At 51.6% G+C, this 21,454-nt stretch overlaps 1 protein-coding gene across 6 annotated transcripts in view; it reads left to right on the plus strand.

The window, feature by feature from the left end:
• Positions 1-21,454, plus strand: part of LOC131192906 (phospholipid-transporting ATPase ID-like) — an 86,510-nt gene that overhangs the window by 14,206 nt on the left and 50,850 nt on the right. For 5 of the 6 annotated variants that reach the window (XM_058172482.1, XM_058172480.1, XM_058172481.1 and 2 more), the window contains exons 3-17: positions 2,557-2,615; positions 2,851-2,964; positions 4,571-4,669; positions 5,110-5,171; positions 7,490-7,562; positions 8,224-8,294; positions 8,433-8,515; positions 11,876-12,034; positions 13,751-13,839; positions 16,001-16,197; positions 16,717-16,925; positions 17,658-17,701; positions 19,708-19,873; positions 19,973-20,161; positions 20,671-20,786. In XM_058172482.1, the coding sequence (XP_058028465.1) occupies positions 2,557-2,615; positions 2,851-2,964; positions 4,571-4,669; positions 5,110-5,171; positions 7,490-7,562; positions 8,224-8,294; positions 8,433-8,515; positions 11,876-12,034; positions 13,751-13,839; positions 16,001-16,197; positions 16,717-16,925; positions 17,658-17,701; positions 19,708-19,873; positions 19,973-20,161; positions 20,671-20,786 (1,730 nt within the window). The remainder of the gene's footprint in view (positions 1-2,556; positions 2,616-2,850; positions 2,965-4,570; positions 4,670-5,109; positions 5,172-7,489; positions 7,563-8,223; positions 8,295-8,432; positions 8,516-11,875; positions 12,035-13,750; positions 13,840-16,000; positions 16,198-16,716; positions 16,926-17,657; positions 17,702-19,707; positions 19,874-19,972; positions 20,162-20,670; positions 20,787-21,454) is intronic. The other variant, XR_009153813.1, reaches the window with a different exon arrangement.

A 21,454-nucleotide genomic window follows, 5' to 3' on the forward strand; every position in this document is an offset into this window, starting at 1 on the left:
TCATGTGTCCCATTTTCAGCCATGCGTCCCATTTTTGGCTCGTTCCAGACAATGGGGATAGGCGGCTGCAGCAGCAATGGGCAGTGGCAATCCCACAGCCTGGAACAGCTTATAGGCGGGAGGCTGATCCAACCACCAATCGGCTGCTCGTGCTAAGCCAGGCTGTGCTGAAGCTGACCAGGCTGTTCGCTGTTTGCTGCAAGGAGGCAAGTTGCTGGAAGGCAAAGGCCGAAGGGTGGGGGCCAGTGGGGCTTCAGCAACATTCGCTGTATAAGACGCACAGACATTTCCACCCACGTTTTTTGGGCGGGAAGTGCGTTTTATACAGCAAAAAATATGGTAATCAGTGGAACAACTTGGCTCCAGAAGTGGGTGCTCCATCACTGGAGGCTTTTAAAAAGAGATTGGACACCCACCTGTCTGAAATGGTGTATGGTTTCCTGCTTGTGCAGGGGGTAGACTAAAAGACCTTCAAGATCCCTTCCAGCTCTAGGAGTCTATTCTCTCTGTCCAGATGTTCTTCCAGCAGAGAACCAAACCATCGGGGTGAGATGGAGCAGAGCAGAACAGAACAGCGTGTTTTTATCCTCTCAGCTAAAAGCTGGATGGCCGACTTCCCAGCAGCTGGATGTGAACATTCTTTTATTGTGCTTCTCTGCCAGATCATTTGGAAGGATCATGACCCCCAGCCCCCTCCCACTCACCCCCTCTGCAGGAGCCCGGCCCCATGCCTGACGCAGCCCTCAAGTCCTTTTGCAAAGAGTCCCACCAGGCACCATTTTGGCCAGGCAAAAGCCACAGAAGGGAACACGGCTTCCTTCTTTCCCACTCCGGGCGTGTCCTTTGCCTCCTCCACCTGGGACTGCTCGGTGCTGCTGGAAGGGTCCTCAGCCTCCCTGGCTGCTCCCCCCCCTTACGGTCTTCCTCCCGCAGGAGTCTGCAGGCGCCTGAGCATCGTTTTTGACTCCTCTAGCAAATCTGCAGGGCACCCACCATCCTCAGACTTCAGCTTCATGATCTTTCTAAGTCTTTACTCTTTCTGCTGGCTTGATTACTTTTACAAACTCACCCTCAATAACCAAGCAAGCCAGGCGAGGCTGGGGTGATACCCCCTCAGGCTCCCTAGAAGCACCTTTGCATTTGAAGGGTCCATCAAGCTTGTGCCAGTCAATGCGTCATCATCAGATCCGTCTCTCGTCTCCCAGAACAGCAAAAAAGCAGCTGAATGTTTGTTCTCTTTTGTTAAGCAGTGACCCTGTCAGCTCTGGAGGCCATATTTTCCTTTCTTTGGAACCCTGACAGAACCATGTTGAGAACCATGGTGGAGGGCGTTTGGGTGAAGCTGCCTGAGAGAGAGCCTGACACCCTCCTTTGGTCGGTCGCCATGGCAGTGCCATGGCTCCAACCCCCCATCACCCCCTGGTTTTCAAGGCTGGTACGCCAGCTGTGGGTATGGGGTGGGGGGGGGTAGGTTAACTTCACAGCCTTTCCAGAAATGAGTGGGGAGATTTTGTCCAGAAACCATAAGGCTGGTCCTAGGAGATAATTAGCCCCAGGCTCCTGCGATGGGCTTGGGACAGTCCCTCTGCTGTGGGGGTTCTACAGGGGGAAGCTTGCCTTGTTCCAGGCCCTGCAGCAAAATGACACCCCAAGACTCCTGCGACCTGTGTTGCCTCTTGGAAACAGTAAACAGACTGGGAAATAGTATTCCCGACTGAATTTATTTATTTATTTATTTTTATTTATTTATTTTGTCACACAGTATATATAACCATAAGCATGTAATAACTATACAATATATAAGCATATATATAAGTATGAGTATGTAATAACTATATTAATTGGATATAACGAAAGGAAACAATAGGACAGGAATAGTATTTCCTCCCCCTCCCCAAAGAGGCCTGCCCAGCACTGCTTGAGCAGGGGGGCACAACACCTTCCTCCCACAATGGGACCCCTCCCTGCCACAATGGGCATCCCCCACCCCTGCTCCCTGGCCTCCCCACATTTTTTGCACTGCTTCCCAAGGAAGTCACCAGTCTACCCCATCATTGCTGGCAAGGTGGGTTTTTTGTTTGTTTATTAAATGTATTTAATTAATTAATTTGTTTATTAAATGTAACTGCCACTCAGCTTGCTGCAAGATTTGCAGAGGTGAACACCCCTGGTACCCCCTCCCTCTGTGGGAATTCCTGGGTGGGCCTGAGCTTCAGGAAAGTAGAAGGTACCCCCATGCTGCACAGAGGCAGACTGCGTGTGTGCGTGTGTTCGTAAACAAGGAAAACCCCAAGATTTGGGCCCCAAAAGGCATCGTGGCTCCCAGGCAATAGGGAAGGGACCCCTTGACTGGGGGTGGGGGAGAAATAGGCTCGCTGAAAGCTAGCCAGGGCTGCTGCCTGGGAGGGGGCATAGCTGTCTGCCCACTCTCCTCCTCTCCTGAATGTTGCATCATCATGCCCCCCACCCCAGCCAAGAGGCGGGGTGGGGGGCAGCCTTGCCACCCGCTGCCTCAGCCTCCCAGTCCTGGCACCCAACTCCCCTCTTGCCTTGCAGAGGAGGAGCGGTGCCTGCGGGCAAATGACCGGGCCTTCAACCTGCAGTTCGATTATGCTGTAAGTAACCAGATCCCACTCCACCCACCCACCCACCCCTCCCTGTGGCGGAGAGAGGGGAGCCGAGGGTCTGTGGGAACAGGGCGCTCGGGGTGGCAATGCCCTTTCTCTCCTCTTTGCCACCCAAACCCTCAGGGGGGGCTTCCTTGCCCACTCAGCCCTCCAGCGCTTCATTGGGGGGGGTGAATAGTGCTGCCCGACTCCCACCCTTCTCACAGTCATCTTCTGCCCACAGAAAAACTCCATTAAAACCTCCAAGTACAACCTGTTCACCTTCCTGCCTCTCAACCTCTTCGAGCAATTCCAGCGCGTCGCCAATGCCTACTTCCTCGTTTTGCTCATCTTGCAGGTGAGTCTTCCTTTTGGACTCCCTTCTGCTGTGTGCCTGGGCAGGGAGGGGGCCCTGGCACCTGAAAGAGCAGGCATCGCCTGGGGAGGACCCCAAGAATGCCCCGGGATGCGCTGGCTGGCACCTTGCCTTCTGAGGAACAAAAGTTGGCCGAACAGCTCCTGGATCTTGGCTCCTTCCGGAGCCTTTCAGGGCTGCCCTCCCTTGTCCTTGACCTACAACCATTTAGTCAGTGACTGTACCAGGTTAAAATGGCGCTGAATGAATGATGGTTACACTCGGTCTTCACAGCTGTGGCTGTCCCAGAACCCCCCAAATCTTGTAATCTTGATCCGGGTTCTTGGCAACCCATTCACATGTTTCATGGGTTGCCAATTTGCAATGGGGAAACTGGCAGGGAAGATGGCAACTTGCTGGTGTAGCCCCCCCCCATTTGTGCACCCTCCCTTAGACCCTCTTCACTCAATACTCACACTACAGTGGCCAATTGTGCAACCCCACACACCCTCCCCAATCCTCCCTGCAACCCACAGATCCCCTGACCACTGCACCACCTGGTACAATCTCTCCAGCCTCTGTGGCACCTCTTGCACACTCTCCCTTGCACCTTCCCCATGCTGCGCCTTTCGGGCACCCTCCCTGCCCCCTTCACTCGCTCCCTCCCTCCCTCCCCCCACCCAGCAACAGCCACCACTTACTTCCCTGCCTGCAGGCCTGGGAGCTGCAACTTCCTGCCAGCTTCCCTTCTGACTTCCCAGGAAGTTGCTTCACCTAATGGGATCCAGTTAACAACAACAATTGTGACTGCAGGGATTGCTGTCACTAAGTGTTGCGGTTGCACATCTCTCATCTGCCTTCATTTCTGGAGGCTCCCTGAGGCTAGATGCCCTCCCTACTTTCCACAAGTCCAGTAAGCGGCCAAGTCTCTCTCTTTGGGTGCGACTCCTCTCTAAGAGGTGGGCCTCTTTTAATGTTTGTTTGTGGAGAGTTGCCTCGCTTGTTCTGATGAGTCTTTGTGTCTCTTCTGAGTTGAAGATGCACTGCTGCAGCCTTCTCTGGCTTTCCAAGCACAAGCCGGGGAGTGGTGCTTGGCGGTTTTCCGACAAACTGTCAAGTGTACCACAACAACTATAGGTCCCGCCTTCTGCTCCATTCTTTTTTAGTTTTTCACGGCACCATACGTAGGCTGGCTTTTGTGCCTCCCCTTCCTGGGGGGACTTTCAATTAGTCACGTAGTCATACACAACTTCCCCTTGAGTGGTTGGGTGGCTACCTCCCATTGGCTCCCCTCCGTTTGTTCACACCCTGGAACCCACCACCTTGTCCCCTTCAGCCGCTTCTGTGGCGGTTCTGCTTTGGCAGCAGAGAGCAGTCCCCGAATCCTCTCCAAGGGACACTCGGCGGCTCTCTTGCAATCCACCAGCTCCCCCTCCTTAGCCGGCTCCTTTGTGCTCTGCAGGAAGAGAGAAAGCGGAATAGACGCGTTCATGGCAACCGGAGGCTGATTCCCAGGCTTGGCCTCTTCTTTAACCTCTCTGCCTGGCAGGTCACGGTTGAAAATCCCCCTGAGCCTTCTGGGCATCCTAATGTTTCTCTCTCTTTGCAGCTCATCCCTGAGATCTCCTCCCTCTCCTGGTTCACCACAGTGGTGCCTCTGGTCTTGGTCCTGACCGTGTCCGCAGTCAAGGATGCCATGGATGACGTTGTAAGAGTCTGGTGACGATGCACATCAACGCAATGCTCCCAGTGCCCGGCTAACTACATTAACTCTAAGCTGGGCCTGAATCCAAATTGAAATCATCGGAGTAAACAGTCTCATCCCAAAGCAGCTGGGACCCATCTCCCGTGTCAGCAACAGACAAGACTTCCTCTGTGGCCAAAGAGGGAGGGAGGGCAGCTGCTCTTGGCCTCCACCCAAGTCCAGACAATGCAAACAGTGAAGATTTGAGAGGAAGGGCAGTAAATGCTCCAGGGAGGGCACCACTTCCTTGACATCAGCCATCCTGCTGGTGAATTCCCTGCTTTTAGGGCTCCTGAAATCCTGCACTTACCTAAGGTGGTTGGGCAGGTGCCAGGTTGTATCATAGCCAGTCTTGGGTGCCCTCTCTATGGCTTGGCTGATTCTAGCTGTGTGTTGTTTTTCAGAATCGTCACGCAAATGACAAGCAAGTCAACAACCGGCCAGTTAAGGTTCTGATTAATGGCAGGTGAGCGGCCTGCAGGTCACCCAGTGAACAGCTGGCAAGTCCCAGAAGCTCCTTAACTAGGTTGGAGGGTACTCCCTGGTGGTCCAGAGGTCCCTTGTGGGGCCTGAGGACGTTTCCACAGCCAGAGGAAACTCGTGTCAAGGATCACGGCCCCCAAGCTGGAACAAGCCTCCTTTCACCGGTGTGTTTGTCCACCGGCTCAGAGGCTGAAGTCGTGTCTCTCAACACAGCCCTGAAGTCTTCTCCCCTCCCCTCAGTTAGCAAGAGCACTTAAGACTTATATACCACTTCACACTGCTTTCCAGACTTCTCTAAGCGGTTTACAGAGTCAGCGTGTTGCCCCCAACAATCTGGCTCCTCATTTTACCCACCTCAGAAGGATGGAAGGCTGAGTCAACCTTGAGCTGAGTTTCTTTCATCAGGTGGCTCAAAGGTGGAGCCCGTTTGGGATCAAATTGCAAAGGCAGCACAAACAGGGTGCAATTAAATATGCCCCCCTCCCTGCGTCAGAGGTGGGGGCTTCTCCTTTGGAGGCGGAGGGCTCCTGGGGGGAACGATGGCACTTTGCACTCATGTCACTGAGAGAGAATCAGTTCATGGGAGACTCTCTGTGAGGAGCTCAGAAAAGGTGTGAGGCTGGGTCAGGCCCTTGGGCCGGGAAGGTCAGGCTCCTGCTTCACCTGGTGGTCACCTGGTTTGGAGACCCCTCCCCAGGGACCCCTCCCAATGCTGTTTCCAATATTTAGGTTTCAGCCAATGGGAAATCACGTAGGGAGTTCTTGAAAACAGGATAATGCTCAGCCCATCCACTCCCTTGTCCAGACAGCCTCCTACAAGGGCTGTCAGCTAGTCCCATAGCTGGACTCTGCTGTGGGCAGGAGAGCCCAAGGATGGACTCAGACTTGCCAAACTGGGCCAGACCCTCTTCTCTCTCCAGACTGAGTACCCGTGTCAGCCTTTCTGTCCTTTTTCGTACCTTTCCCAGTCCTGTCGTCTTTTCCTTAAGGCGCAGGGCCCAGAAATGTGGTCTTGCCACCAGTTAGTGCCAGGGGTCATTCTTTCAGCAGCTCTGTTTGCTGTTCCCAATTTCCAAAGGGGAATTGCCTTCTGGAGCCCTGTTTTAATTGAGCTGCACACTGTGACTGTGCAACTGCTTCCCTGGTCACTTGTGGCCTGCTCAGATCTCATCCATGTGGATTAAGTTTGGATTATTTGTGCCAGTCTGCATCACATCTGCATGTTTACCTCCAATCACATTTGCCTTTGAGAAACAGCTCAGTTCAGGGAGAACCGTCTGGAGGTTTTTCAAACCTTACCCGGTTTGGTATTGCCAGCAAGGACAGACACCTCCCAGCCCTAACTCCAACTCTATGATTCTGAGAAAATGAAAACAAAGATATAAAAATGGGACAAAGTTTCCCAAACATTAAGACAGGGGTGAAATGTAAAATTTGTTACTACGGTTCTGTGGGCGTGGCTTGGTGGTGGTGGTGTTAATGTGACTGGGTGGGCGTGGCCAACTTTTTTTTTAAACTTTTAAAAGCATTTTTTCTACAACCTCTTCTGCCAAAGAGGTTGTAAAAAAATGCTTTTAAAAGCTTCTGATGATCAGGCAACTCAGCTGGGATCGCCAGAGGAGCCTTTTAAGGGTTCTGATGATCCCAGCTGAGTTACCTGATCGCCAGAACCCTTTAAAAGCATTTTTTACAACCTCTTCGGCCAAAGAGGTAGTAGAAAAAATGCTTTTAAAGGGTTCTAACATCCCAGCTGAGCCGCGCGATCATCAGAGGCTTTTTTTTAATTTTTAAAAGCATTTTTTTGACCAAAGAAAAAATGCTTTTAAAAGTAAAAAAAACCGTCTGATGATCACGCAGCTCAGCTGGGCATGGGTGGGGCGGGTGGAGGGCAGGGATTTTTGCTACCGGTTTTCTGAGCCACCTGCCGCCATCTCTACCGGATCGGGTGATTGGGTCCGAACCGGGAGCATTTCACCCCTGCATTAAGACCACATATGTTACTCAGCTAGTCTGAAAGTAATTCCAGGATGGGACAGCTAAGGAGACAGAAATCGCCGGAGAGAATCAATCTGCCTCTTTCCCAGCACCCATTGTGACCACTTATCCAAAATACACAATTTTCCTGAAATCAGAATCACAAATCCTCCCAAATTGAAAACCCCAGGAAGCACCTTGAGGCCAATCAGGCTTCTCACCAAAGCCGACTCACAGCTGCTCCCTCAAAAGATGCAGGAGGCTTGCTATGCTAAGCTAAGGGATGCCCTTCTCTTGGGTGCTTTTGTAACTGGGGTTTTCTTCTAGTTTGAAGGAAGACTTGTGGCTCAACGTTGAAGTGGGAGACATCATCAAGCTGGAGAACAATAATTTTGTGACAGTAAGTGAAGGCAGCTCCTCCCCCACCCCCTCATGCCAAGGGTGTCCCAGGAGGCTCCTTAAGGACCAGCTCTCTTGCCCTGGGCCAGTCCGGTCAACACTGACCAAACAAATGCCAGCATGGAAGTTGCTCCAAGGACTCTCTTGGGCAGCCTTTGAGAGAAGCCCAACCTGACTGGATGTTGGAGAGGCCCTTGAGCGAAGTCAAATGCAGCCAGTCTGTCTTGCCATCCTGCGTCAGCAGCTCCTGGGGTGGCTGTCGGGCTGGATAGGGACCTGCTTGGATCTGGGGTCCTCTCTGCATCTACTACCTGCAGCCTTTGGGCATGGCCAGAGGGGTTCCTCGGAGGCCATGTGGCATAACTATGGTCCGTGGGAGGGAGACTGAGAGGACAAGCAGCCGGTACCTGGGCGATCTATTGGCATCGATCCTCCACTGCCCATGTTGCAGAACGACAACCCCTGGCATTCCATGCCATTGGTCAGACGGGGGGGGGGAATCTAATGGGACTGAGGTCAGCAACCATGAGCCTGCCTTGCCCTCCGGTTGCCGGGACGAGGCTCTTTTCCCTGGACAGAGAGACCTCCACCATGATCCATGGAGAATGGGGGCAGCCGGCATTCCCTGACTGCCGTTTCTCACCAACTCTTCCCCTTTGCAGGCAGACATCCTCTTGCTCTGCAGCAGTGAACCCCACAGCCTGACCTACATTGAGACGACGGAACTGGACGGGTAAGTGTCTGGCCCCCTCTCTCTCTCTCTCGGTGGACAGCCAGACCCTCCATCCAGCCAATCCTCCTTTAGCCTGGAGCCTCTCGTCTGCATGATCTCTGGGTGATGGTGCATCCTCCCTCCACTCTCTCGTTGCAGGGAAACCAACCTGAAGGTGAAGCAGGCGCTGACCGTCACTGCGGGGCTGGGAGGGGACCTGCAGGCCCTGAACAGCTTTAATGGTACGGAGGAAAGGGATCAGGGGTGAAATGCTACCGGATCAGACCGGATCGGGCAAGTAGATAGCAGAGATTGGTTCTGGTTCACCGATCCGGTAGCAATTGCTGGCTGGCCACGCCCCCGAACCAATCCATGGCCCGCAGTCCAGCCTTCACAAGCTGGACACCGGAACACCGGGAAGGCGGCTCTCCACCTGCTCGCCCTCAGGTCAGGGACCGGGGCCCATTCCCCGAGGCCCCGGAACCGCTGCCTGCCCCAATCGGGTCAGGGAATGCACCATTCCCCGACTCTGGCCTTTCCCCGGAGCTGCTGCCCACTCGCCGCCCATTCGCCCTTCACCTTTGGTCAGGGCCCAGGGATGCCTCATTCCCCTGAGACCCCGGAGCCACCACCTGCTCGCCGCCTGCCTCAACTGGGTCAGGGAATGCACCATTCCCCAACACCAGCCTTGCCCCGGAGCCGCCACCTGCTCTTCCTTCACCACGCGGCATATACTTACTTTCCTCCAGCGGCTGGCTGCCAGGAAAGGCAAGCATCCAAAAGTTACTGGAGTCCCTCTCCTTGAATATGCCGCCGCCATTGCTGCTTGTTCCATGCACCGGCTGTGCAAGTACACACTGTTTATTTCATTTATTTATCAGCAGTAGGTTGGGTGTGCGCTTGTGCAGCCGGCGCATAGAACAAGGCGGCATATTCAAGGAGAGCAACTCCGGTAACTTTTGGACGCTTGCCTTTCGTGGCAGCCAGCCGCTGGAGGAAAGTAAGTATATGCCGCGTGGTGAAGGAAGAGTGGGCGGCAGCTCCAGGACAAGGCTGGTGTCGGGGAACGGTGCATTCCCCGACCCGGTTGAGGAGGCAGCGAGCAGGGGGCGACTCTGGGGCCTCAGGGAATGGGGCGTCCCTGGGCCCCGGCCCCTGACCAAAGGCGAAGGGCGAGCAGGCGACGAGCGGGCGGTGAGTGGGCGACAGCTCCGGAGAAAGGCCAGAGTTGGGGAATGCTGCATTCCCCGACCCCGTTGAGGCAAGTGGCGGCTCCGGGGCCTAGGGGAATGCCGTATCCCTGGGCCCCGGGCCCCGACCCAAGGGGAAGGGAGAAGAGGTGGCGAGTGGGTGGCAAGCGGGCAGAGAGGCTGCAGCTGCAGGCATCTCGCAAAAAGGGAAAAGGCAGAATAGAAATTTTTTTTCCCCCTACTGGGTTCTGTGGGGGGGGGTGTTGTGACTGAGTGGGCATGGCTGTGAGTGACATTGAGTTGGCCACGCCCAACTCAGTCACAGGACACACCCACCAAGCCACACCCACAGAACAGGTAGCAAAAAAATTTAGATTTCACCCCTGTGAGGGATGCCTGGCCAGTTGAGCAGCTCTGGACTTCTGCCACCTTTGCCCTGCCCTTGGAGCCCTAGAGGCCAGGGTTGGGGGCAGCTCTGGGTCAGGGTTGCCTCTTTGATCCAATTTGGACTCTGGTGTTGCCCCACCCGCTTTTCCCTGGCAATTCTTTTCCTTCCTCTCCAGCAGAGGGTCCAGGAGGATAGCAGGGGTGAGCGGGAGTGGGACCCTGGGAAGCAGGGAGTCAGGACGGGAGGGCTCTGAGCCACCTGGGGGGGCTGCGATTGGGGGGCTGCCTGCATTAGGGATTCTCCCCTTGCCTGGCCAGAGAGACGCCGATTCAGAAAGCCCAGCCGGATGACCATTTTGTGGGTGCAAAGCCAGAGAGCATCGCATCAGTTGTGACTCCCAATTCCCTGCCACCCTGAGGATGTTCTCTCAACCTTGGTGGGGTGGTTGTGGAGGCCTGCCAGTTGTGGCTTATGGATTAGAATAGAATAGAATAGAATAGAATAGAATTTATTGGCCAAGTGTGATTGGACACACAAGGAATTTGTCTTGGTGCATATGCTCTCAGTGTACATAAAAGAAAAGATACGTTCATCAAGGTACAACATTTACAACACAATTGATGATCAATATATCAATATAAATCATAAGGATTGCCAGCAACAAGTTATAGTCATACAGTCATAAGTGGAAAGAGATTGGTGATGGGAACTATGAAACGATTAATAGTAGTGCAGATTCAGTAAATAGTCTGACAGTGTTGAGGGAATTATTTGTTTAGCAGAGTGATGGCCTTTGGGAAAAAACTGTTCTTGTGTCTAGTTGTTCTGGTGTGCAGTGCTCTATAGCGTCGTTTTGAGGGTAGGAGTTGAAACAGTTTATGTCCAGGATGCGAGGGATCTGCAAATATTTTCACGGCCCTCTTCTTGATTCGTGCAGTATACAGGTCCTCAATGGAAGGCAAGTTGATAGCAATTATTTTTTCTGCAGTTCTAATTATCCTCTGAAGTCTGTGTTTTTCTTGTTGGGTTGCAGAACCGAACCAGACAGTTATAGAGGTGCAAATGACAGACTCAATAATTCCTCTGTAGAATTGGATCAGCAGCTCCTTGGGCAGTTTGAGCTTACTGAGTTGGCGCAGAAAGAACATTCTTTGTTGTCCTTTTTTAATGATGTTTTTGATGTTAGCTGTCCATTTGAGATCTTGTGATATGATAGAACCCAGAAATTTGAAGGTTTCTACTGTTGATACTGTGTTGTCAAGTATTGTGAGAGGTGGAAGTATGGAAGGGTTTTTCCTAAAGTCTACCACCATTTCTACAGTTTTGAGTGTGTTCAGTTCCAGATTGTTGCACCACAAGGCTAGTCGTTATGGGGTGTGGTTGTCTGGATGCCTAGGACCATGTCTTCACTGCTTTCTGCTTTTTAACTCTAGTTCACCCTGGAGTCCCCCACCCCCCAAATAATAATACTAACAATTGGCACACCTGAGGGCAAAGGCTGCAGACACATTGCACACTCTCTCTTGCACTAATATATTTGTCCACTACTAGTCACTCCTGCACGATGTGGCCTCCACTCAGGCACGGCCTCAAGACACACACACACACACACACACCGCCTCTGGGCTCTTCCCAACTGTCTCTCTGCCTCCCCCCCCAACTCCCCCTTCTCTTCACAGATCTTTGCACTCTTTCCTTCTCTTCCTGCTTCTCTTCTCTCCTCTGAGGGCCGAGGGGTCTTGGCGTGGCACTCCGGCATGGCAGCTCCTTCCAGGGTGGGTATGTTGGCAGGGCCCTCACTCTCAGGGTCTGCAAGCCCATGTGGTTGTGGGGCTGGGTCAGGAGCAGAGGGGGAGTCCCTGCTTTCTCTTCAGCCCCTGCTACACTTTGGGGGGCAGAAGGGCAGGTGGCACAGCCACTTGTGGGGGAGGGGGCAGGATCCTGCCTGTGGAGAGGGCCAGGGTGATCAAGCCTGGTGGGGGAGGAGGAGGAAGGGCTGGGAGTCATCATCCTTTTGTCTGCAGGGGAAATCCGCTGCGAAGCCCCCAACAACCGGCTGGGGAGGTTCACTGGGACCCTCTTCTTCAAGAAGGAGAAATATGCCCTGGACAACGAGCAGCTGCTGCTGAGGGGCTGCATCATCCGCAACACCGACTGGTGCTTCGGGCTGGTCATCTTTGCCGGTGCGTGAGGGATAGTGGTTGGCACTGGCTGGAGGGGGCGGAGGGAAGTCACCCTCTTCTCCCCACTGCAGCCCTTATTCCCACCCACCCCCTTCGCCCTCTTCCTTGCACTGGAGGGCTAGGTGGTTCTAGGCCAGCTTCCAGATAGCAGCACAGCTTTCCTGAAGGGGCCCCCAAAGAAGTTGTGGAGGGCAGGGGCCCCTGGCTTCCCTCCTGTCCCAGGCCAGTTGCAGAGCTTCACCCGTGCGTGGGATCACCTGAAGTGATCACCCAGTGGACTGACTGCTGCTACGGTTCTGAAACTGACCCTAAAGGGGAAAAGCTCCCCACCACTTCAATATCTTCACTGCCAGTTCCAAGGCTGGCAGTTCTATCTGTTGCCATTCGTTTGGCTTTCTTTATATTTAATTTTAGTCCTGTTTTTGGTCTGTGCTCTTTGATTTTTAGTATCAGGGCTTGCAGGCCCTGGTATCAGGATCGCATTGTCAGCCTAGTGCAGGTCATTCAGTTTTAAATCCTCTTTTTCTTCCAATCCAGCTGCATACTGTATATATTCAGCATTTGCCATGAAAGATACTTGGTGCGGCCAGCCTGCAAAGCCAACTTCAATTAAAATTTGGAATAAGTTAATAGGTTGGAGGGTTTTGCTTTGCCTTTTAGAACCTGGGTTTATTTTAAGAGTCCAACTTTCAGTGCTCACAGATCTCTATTGGCACAAGCCAACCACGTTGCTACATGAGCCTGCCGAAAGGCGCTCATTCACCCCTCGGCAGCATTTGGGAAGCTGGTTGCCCAGGAGAGCAGAGCCCCACTTCCCCTCAGAGACCCTCCCTGTGCCAGAGCTGATGCCAGGGGCTTCTGTGTCTCTGGCACCACAGCTGTAGCACTGCCACGTTCAGTCAACCCACGGCAAGGCTAACGCTTCACAAAGGGGGCAGCTTCAGAGCCCCCCCCCCGCCCTCCCGCCCGGGCCTTTTTGTCTTCTGCTTGCCCTCAGTTCTCCCCCAGAGTACGCACCGCCCTTCTCCTGCCCTCTTCGAATAGTTTTCTCTCAGAGGTGGCATTCAGCAGGTTCTGACCAGTTCTGGAGAACTGGTAGCAGAAATTTTGACTAGTTCGGAGAAACAGTAAATACCACCTCTGGCTGGCCCCGCCCCCATCCGCCTCCTGAGTCCCAGCTGATTGGCAAGAAATGGGGATTTTGCAGTAACCTTCCCCTGGGGAGGGAATGGAGACTTTACAGTATCCTTCCCCTGCCACGCCCACCAAGCCACGCCCACAGAACTGGTAGTAAAAAAAATTGAATCCCACCACTTGTTTCTCTCCTTTCCAATTGGGGGTGGATCTTGAGATGGGAGTCTGGGGACAAGGGGCAGGAGCTCCTGCCTTCCTGGGTGCTGATTCTGAAATTAAAGCAGATCCCCATGGTTGGTTCCGCCAGGGCCAGACACCAAGCTGATGCAAAACAGCGGAAAAACCACTTTGAAACGGACCAGCATCGATGAGGTTAATTGGATTAGAAGGGAAAATTTTACTCTATGTTTGGTTTATGTATAACAATACCTTGTGATTGACCCGGGAAGCCGGGGGGGGGGGAGGGGGGAAGAGGGTTTTCTGGGAGGGAGGGGGGAAAAAAGGGGGGAAATGTTTTTGTTTCTTAAAACTTTTTCAATTAAAAAAAAAAAAAAAGCAAATCCCCATGGTTGGTTCCGCCAGGGCCAGACACCAAGCTGATGCAAAACAGCGGAAAAACCACTTTGAAACGGACCAGCATCGATCGTCTCATGAACTACTTGGTCTTGGTGGTGAGTCTTGCCTGTTGGGTTGGGCTTCATAACTTGGGCTGCCCCAGAGTTAACAGCTGGATCGCCCGGTAAAGGTTAGTCTTCCTCAGCCCAAGTGTGCTTGCCTTCCCCATGGAGGTCTCACAATGAGAGAGACCTAGCAGAATCACAGAGATGATTCTGTGAATTCTATAGGAAAAAAGAACTCTAAAACTAAGTACATACTAGATGGACATTACCTTACAGACGACCCCCATCCCGTTAAAGACCTTGGAGTTTTCATGTCAAATGATCTAAGTGCCAAAGCCCACTGCAACTACATAGCAAAAAAAGCTCTAAGAGTTGTAAACCTAATCTTGCGTAGCTTCTTTTCCAAAAACACCACACTACTAACCAGAGCATATAAAACATTTGCTAGACCAATTCTAGAATACAGCTCACCTGTTTGGAACCCTCACCACATCTCTGACATCAATACAATTGAACGTGTCCAGAAATATTTTACAAGAAGAGTTCTCCATTCCTCTGAAAACAACAAAATACCTTATCCCACCAGACTTGAAATCCTAGGCTTAGAAAACTTGGAACTCCGTCGCCTTCGACAAGACCTAAGTTTAACTCACAGAATCATCTATTGTAATGTCCTTCCTGTCAAAGACTACTTCAACTTTAATTGCAATAATACAAGGGCAACCAATAGATTTAAACTTAATGTAAACCGCTTTAATCTAGATTGCAGAAAATATGACTTCTGCAACAGAATCATCAGTGCTTGGAATACTTTACCTGACTCTGTGGTCTCTTCCCATAATCCTAATAGCTTTAACCAAAAACTTTCTATTATTGATCTCATCCCATTCCTAAGAGGACCATAAGGGGCGTGCATAAGCGCACAAACGTGCCTACCGTTCCTGTCCTATTGTTTTTCTTTTCTTCTTCCTATATATGTTTATATGTGTATATACTATATAATCTTTTTGTATAATGTTGTGACAAAATAAATAAATAAAATAAATAAATAAAATGAAAGGGAACTTGAAGGTCTTCTAGTCCAGCCCCCTGCTCAAGGTTGATCCAATCCTAGACCTCGTCAGACAAATGGCTCAAATGGAACTTGTTAGGTTCTTGATGTTCTCTGAGCTTGGCATTTTTCTTGACAGGCATTTCATTATCTCATTGCCGAGGTGTGAAGTGGGAGATCTGCTGGTCCTCATGAGAAACTCATAATGCAGATCAGGAAGTTGCAGAATGGGCAGGGCCTGGCCCCACACCCTCCCCTTCTTTATTCAACCTATAGGCAGAATCTACTTAGTTAAAGGAGGCAGGATTGGAAGATGAGCCTGGTTAGAAAATCGGAGGAAGAAAGATAGATACCCTTTGCTAGGCTGATGACCTAACAGACAAAAAATTCAAAGGATCTGCAGCCTACCAATAAAAGTCAAGGAGCAGAGTGAGAAAAATGTGACTAGAATTAAACACAAAGGAGATCAGATAAGGGCAACAGGTGGAACAACCATCCTTAGAGCTGGCAACAAAGGCATCAAAAAGGTAGATTGTTTCTGACTTCGAGTATCTTCTGACTTCTGACTATCACCCACCAATACGCCACAGATTATTAGCATATATAATATAATATAATATAATGTAATGTAATGTAATGTAATGTAATGTAATGTAATGTAATATAATATAATATAATATAATATAATATAATATAATATAATATAATATAATATAATATAATATAATATAATATAATAATATAACAACAGAGTTGGAAGTTCTATATAAGTATAGAATAGTATAATAAATATAGAACAGTATTAAGACAAGATAAAAAAGTAGGGAAAAAGAATATTTTGGCAAAATTGAAACTATGTAAAATGTATTTGGATATGACAAGTTGTATAACATATGATTCGGTCAATGCTCTGTTCATAATATGTATGTGAAAGAAAAAAAAATCAATAAAACTTGCTTCCAAAAAAAAAAAAAAAGGCAGCAGAGGCTCCACTGGATCCGTCCCCGTCCCTGAGCAAAAAGGCTGGATTAGATGTCCTATTCTAGCCCTTTGAATTGTTGTGACACACAGGGAGGGCTGCCTGATCTGGGTCAAGGCAGGGAAGTCCTTCTCTGCCACCTGGGTTGCTGCTGCTGCCAATTTCTCTCTGTCTCTCGGTAGATCTTCCTCTTTTTGGCTATCATGTGTTTGATCCTGGCCATCGGCAACTGCATCTGGGAATACAGCCAGGGCTACCGGTTCCAGGTGTACCTGCCCTGGGCGACGGATGTCAACTCGGCATTCTTCTCTGCATTTCTTGTGTTCTGGTCCTATGTCATCATCCTCAACACCGTGGTACCCATTTCTCTCTATGTCAGGTAAGATGGTGACTGAGGGGCCAAGCCAGCCTCCCCCCACCCAGCTTGGAAGGAGACGGAGACCCCATGGAACCTGGTGGTCTGAGAGAGAACTGTGGCGGGGGCCATTTCTCCCCTGCTTCCGGAGGTGGACCTATCCTGGACAAGCTGCCATCGTGGTGGGATGCTCTGAGCAGCAGGCTCAGTCGGGGGAGCCACCCAGAACCCACGTTCCTTGGATGGCTCTGCCAAAGAGAGGCCTCTCCTGAGGGGATGTCCCTGACTTGACTTGGGGAGCAGGAGGAGAGGCCAAGGGGCCTTGTCCCTTCAATACAGGGGCCGGTTCCTAAAGGAACCAATGCCACTTCAGCCACGGCCGACAGTGGTCCTTTGCCACCTGTGTGTTCTTGCTGCTCCAGCACGAGGTCACATCGGTCGGAGGCTCAGCTGGCTGAATCATATCACCTTGCCAGGGTGGGCGTGGGCACCGGATGCTTCCCTTCCTGCCAGGGACCCAGCGTGTGCCTTCCTTTGCTCCAGCGTTGAGATCATTCGCCTGGCCAACAGCTGTTACATCGACTGGGACCGCAAGATGTACTACCCGCCCCACGATATGCCTGCCCAGGCCCGCACCACCACCCTCAACGAGGAGCTGGGGCAGATCAGATACATCTTCTCTGACAAAACAGGGACCCTCACTAAGAACATTATGATCTTCAACAAATGCTGCATCACTGGGAAGCTCTATGGTAAGAAGGGGCCAGACGGAGGGGCATCTCCCTGTAGGATAGAAAGACGGAAGCGCATCAGAGCTTTGCCTGCTCTGGGGCCAGTCCCCCTGTTCCTGGAGAAGAAGCCCCTTTGGCTCTCTGGCCCCAAAATCACTTTCCGATAAGGGATGAGGGCCCTTTACAGGACATAGAAAATGGCAAGCAGGTGTTCCTAACCGGAAGTGTTCTAGCCGTGTCAGACTGGCCCCAGATATTCCCTGAGAAACAATGACCCATTAGAGAAAAGGTACTTTTCCTAGAGATACTGAGTGCAAGCTCTGGAGAAAAAAAGTGCAAAAATCATATATTGAAAGCAATTGCCAATCCCCAAACCATCCCCCCTAAGAGAGCAGCCCAATCAGGTTCCATTCTGATGTTTTGGGAACTCGGCAACAGTGAGGCTCATTGCTCTCAAGGCATAGTCAGCCCTCCACTGCCTCCATTTCTGTCCAAGAGAGGCTCAAGGATGGCCAAGAGGTGGATGCAGCCATTTGGAGAAGGGTCTCACTCTTGACAGTAGGGTGTGCTCAGCATGAGGGATCGAGTGCGGTGTGTCCATGGGTGGCTTGGTCTTCACCGTCTTGACGTTCTTGATGAGGGGAGCCAAGGCTTGGAGTTTCAGAACAGAAAAGGAGGAACTGGAGCCCTCCAAGTCCCTGGGGCACAAAGGCCCTGGTTGTCCTTCAAAGCCAGTCTGTTTCTCTCCCACAGGAGATACTCTGGATTCAGAGGGATTCCTGGTGGAGGACATTGAGGTAAGGGACACTCCACCTACCCTCTTTTGAAGTGGGGCAGGTTATATCCCAGGAGCGGTGACCTCCAGGCAGAAGGCCAAGTCTGTTCCCAGGGTATCTGCTCTTCTGCACAGCAACACTCGAGTGCCATTGCTGAGCTCCCCCAACTCAGCATCGGAACTGAAAGGGCTTCTGTCCACAGGACAAGCATGGGGTGAGGGAGGAAAGAGATGGGGAAGGCCCAAGGGTTACTGACAGCAAGATCCACAGGTTTCCTGATGTCCACTTTCTTCCCATTCTGGGTGACCAGAGGGCGGAGAGAGGCTTGGCTTCCTTCCTATTTAGCTGGGCTGTTTTTGGACAGGAGCTTATTAGTCTTGTAGAGCCTTTTTATCATCCCTTGGAGTAGAAGGGAAACTGGCACAAGGCTTGTCAATTTGGCTCCAGCTCAGCTCCCCATATCTCACATTACTGAAGAAGGCTGGCAGCAAGTGGACCTTAAGAATAGGAAAAGGCCCTCCCCTCTCAGCACTCAGGTGGGCTGTTCCCCACTAGGGGCAAATGCAGATTCCTCTCCCCCCTTACCTGCAGCTTTTGTTTTTTTTTAATTTATATCCCGCCCTTCTCCGAAGACTCAGGGCGGCTTACATTGTGTTAAGCAATAGTCTCATCCATTTGTATATTTATATACAAAGTCAACTTTATTGCCCCCAACAATCTGGGTCCTCATTTTACCTACCTTATAAAGGATGGAAGGCTGAGTCAACCTTGGGCCTGGTGGGACTAGAACCTGCAGTAATTGTAATTGCAGGCAGCTGTGTTAATAACAGACTGCATTAGTACCCTTAGTGAATATTGGAAGATGGAACGTTGTTTTGATATTGATTGATGAAGGTTGGATATTAAAAACTATGTACTTTATTCAAGAACAAACACTAACTCAATCGGAAATTTCTGAGAACTCTAGGAGTGGAATGGTCTGATATATAATGGATTGGAAGAAAAGTATCTTCTTTGTCTCTGGAAGGGGAGTGGAGGTTTTAAGGAGTGATTATGGATTATGATTTGTGCTATATTTTAATTTTTGTTGTTAGTTTTATACCCTGTATTCGGTTCTCGGAAGTCCCGGGGGGTGGGGGGAGGAAGGGGAAGGGAGGGGGAGGGGGGATGAGGGTAGAAAATGGATTGATAGTTAATGTACAAAGATGATTGAAGATGTATAATTAATGTAAGATCGGAGCTGCCTGGCTACCACTTCAGAATGATGGGAAAGAAGGAAGTAGAAGAGAGAAGGAGGTAGGAAAGAGAAGAGGAGGAAGAGGAAAGGAAGGAAGAGGGATAGAAGAGGGAGAAGAAAGGAGTAGGGAGGAAGGAGGAGAGGATGTAGATAAGAGAGGGGGAGGATGGTTGTGGAAAGTAGAAGAAGGTAGAGAAGGAGAGTAAAAGGAAGGGGGTGGTGACCGGGCAGATCCGATTAATTGTATATGATGGTACATTAAATATGTTATTGGATATGTTATTGGATAAGAATGTTAAAATAAAACTTTTTTAAACTAACAGACTGCATTAGCTTGTTGAGCCACAAGAGGCCCTGGGTCAGCCTCTGCAGGAACCAGGTGCTGGGTGCCAAAGGGGAGAGGCGTCCCAGGAAGGACTTGCAAAGTGGGATGGTTCTTTCTGGAGGGAGGCAGACACCCCCTCCCAGCAGCTAAGATGAAATTGTGTGGAGGGCACCTACCGGGAACCAGAGGCCCTCTCCAGGAAAACGTTATCCCCCCAGCTATCAGAGGCTGGACACATTGACACCGAGGAAGACAAGATGGGCAAGGCCAGGGAGGGTTGAGGATGGCATTAGTGTTGGCATCTCCTGAGGAAGTAGTTTGATGGGGGCCTTCGTGGTGAGTCCACCAGTACGTATTCAGGAGCCCTACAAGTAACTTCACTTCCCTGCTGTGTGGGGCTGGGTGGTGTCCAGAGAACGTCCAGCCCAGAACAAAAGAGGTTGACCCTCCTTATTTCCTCCACAGACAATGGACAAAGTTGACTTTTCGTGGAACCCTTTGGCCGACCCAAAGTTTGTCTTCTATGACCCCAGACTGCTCCAAGCGGTGAAGGCCAGGGATGAGTCCACACACAGGTTCTTCCGTCTCCTTTCCCTCTGCCACACGGTGATGCCAGAAGAAACAAAGGAGGGTGAGGCTGCACCGCATGGTAGGGCTGGCAGAGGAGGGCACGGTGGCTGGAGGGGAGGCTCATGCTTGCAAAACAACCAGCACCTTTCCTCACCCACAGGTACGTTGGTGTACCAAGCCCAGTCCCCAGACGAGGGGGCCTTGGTGACTGCAGCCCGGAACTTCGGCTTTGTGTTTCGTGCCCGCACCCCCACGACCATCACCGTGGTGGAAATGGGGGAAACTGTGGTTTACGAGATGCTGGCCATTCTGGACTTCAACAATGTGCGCAAAAGGATGTCCGTCATTGGTGTGTCCCTTCCCACTCTGCACGCTCTCCCACCCAGCGGTCGTTTTGTGTCACAGCAGAAACCGTCACATTGCACAATCACAAGACCTCGCTGGGGTCCCTGGTCTGGTGCACAAGTGGGGTCCTTGGTGTTCTCTGAGCTCGGTGGGTTTCATTGCCAAACCAGGTAGCATCATCAGGGCTGATGTTGCCTAATTGGGTAATGAAACATCTGCAAGATAAGCTCAGAAAGCACCAAATACTCCCTCCACAGTTCAACCCTGAGTACAGATATTCTCTCGTGCCAGTGATGTGCAAGTGCAATTAGTGAGGAGCAATTCAGACAACCCGTCTGGGGTGCAGAAGGACCAGAACCTTTCAGACAGGCTACCTAGGGCAGGTTCGGTGGTTTGGAGGAGGAACGCCGGAGGGGAGGGAAGAGAGATGAGGAAGGGGGGTTTCTGGTTGGCTCTTTTTCTGGGCTCCATCTGCTACAGACTCACCTTCTGCCCTTCTTGCCTTATTCCCAGTGCGAAACCCGAGGGGTCAGCTGACTCTGTACTGCAAAGGGGCCGACACAATCCTGTACAAGCTCCTCCATCCCTCCTGCAAACAACTTGAGGAAGAGACTACAGAGCACCTGGATGTAGGTGTCCCTGGCCGAGTGGAGACACGGCTGGGGTCTGCCCTCCCGTGGGCTTGCTTACTTGCCACCTACTCTCTGGCTCCACGGGTCCCTCGACTGTGCTCCTCCCTCAAACGTGAGACAAAGCTGTGCTCCCCCTGCCCCTCCAGGCTTTCTCGATGCCAGAGCTGGGCAGCAGCAGAGCTGGCTGCAGAGTTGCTGGCTGGCCTCCCTCTGAAAGCCCAGGGCGTCTTGCCAGTCTCCTCCATAGGCCTGGGTCCCCCCAAGCACGTCTGATGGGCAACCATCCAGTCTCTGTTGGAAGATCTCAAGCACTGATGCGGCAGCTAGTGGGACTCCCTGGCCACTTTTCTAGCCTGGCCTGGACCCTTTTCTCTGTGGTTGAGTTCCCTGGTTGCACAGAATCCTGCTCTCTGGAGCCATAGAGAAGAAAGCTGCTCCCTCGTCTTTGTCATGAATCCATCAGGACTGTAGCTTTCCAGGCCGTAGGGCAAAGATGCCCAGAGGAGCAGCTGCCGTGCCCCAAGGCAGCCCCTTTGGCACAACTCCCATTTGTGGCCGGGCTCAGACACGGGCCACTTGGGTTAGCTTTGCAGGTCGTGTGCCTAGAGGTGCTCCTGACATGTGTCCTCCCTCCCCACAGGTTGGATGTGGGGTGCCAGTTCCCA

The sequence above is a fragment of the Ahaetulla prasina genome, chromosome 2 (genome assembly GCF_028640845.1).
Source record: "Ahaetulla prasina isolate Xishuangbanna chromosome 2, ASM2864084v1, whole genome shotgun sequence".
NCBI classification, from domain to species: Eukaryota; Metazoa; Chordata; class Lepidosauria; order Squamata; family Colubridae; genus Ahaetulla; species Ahaetulla prasina.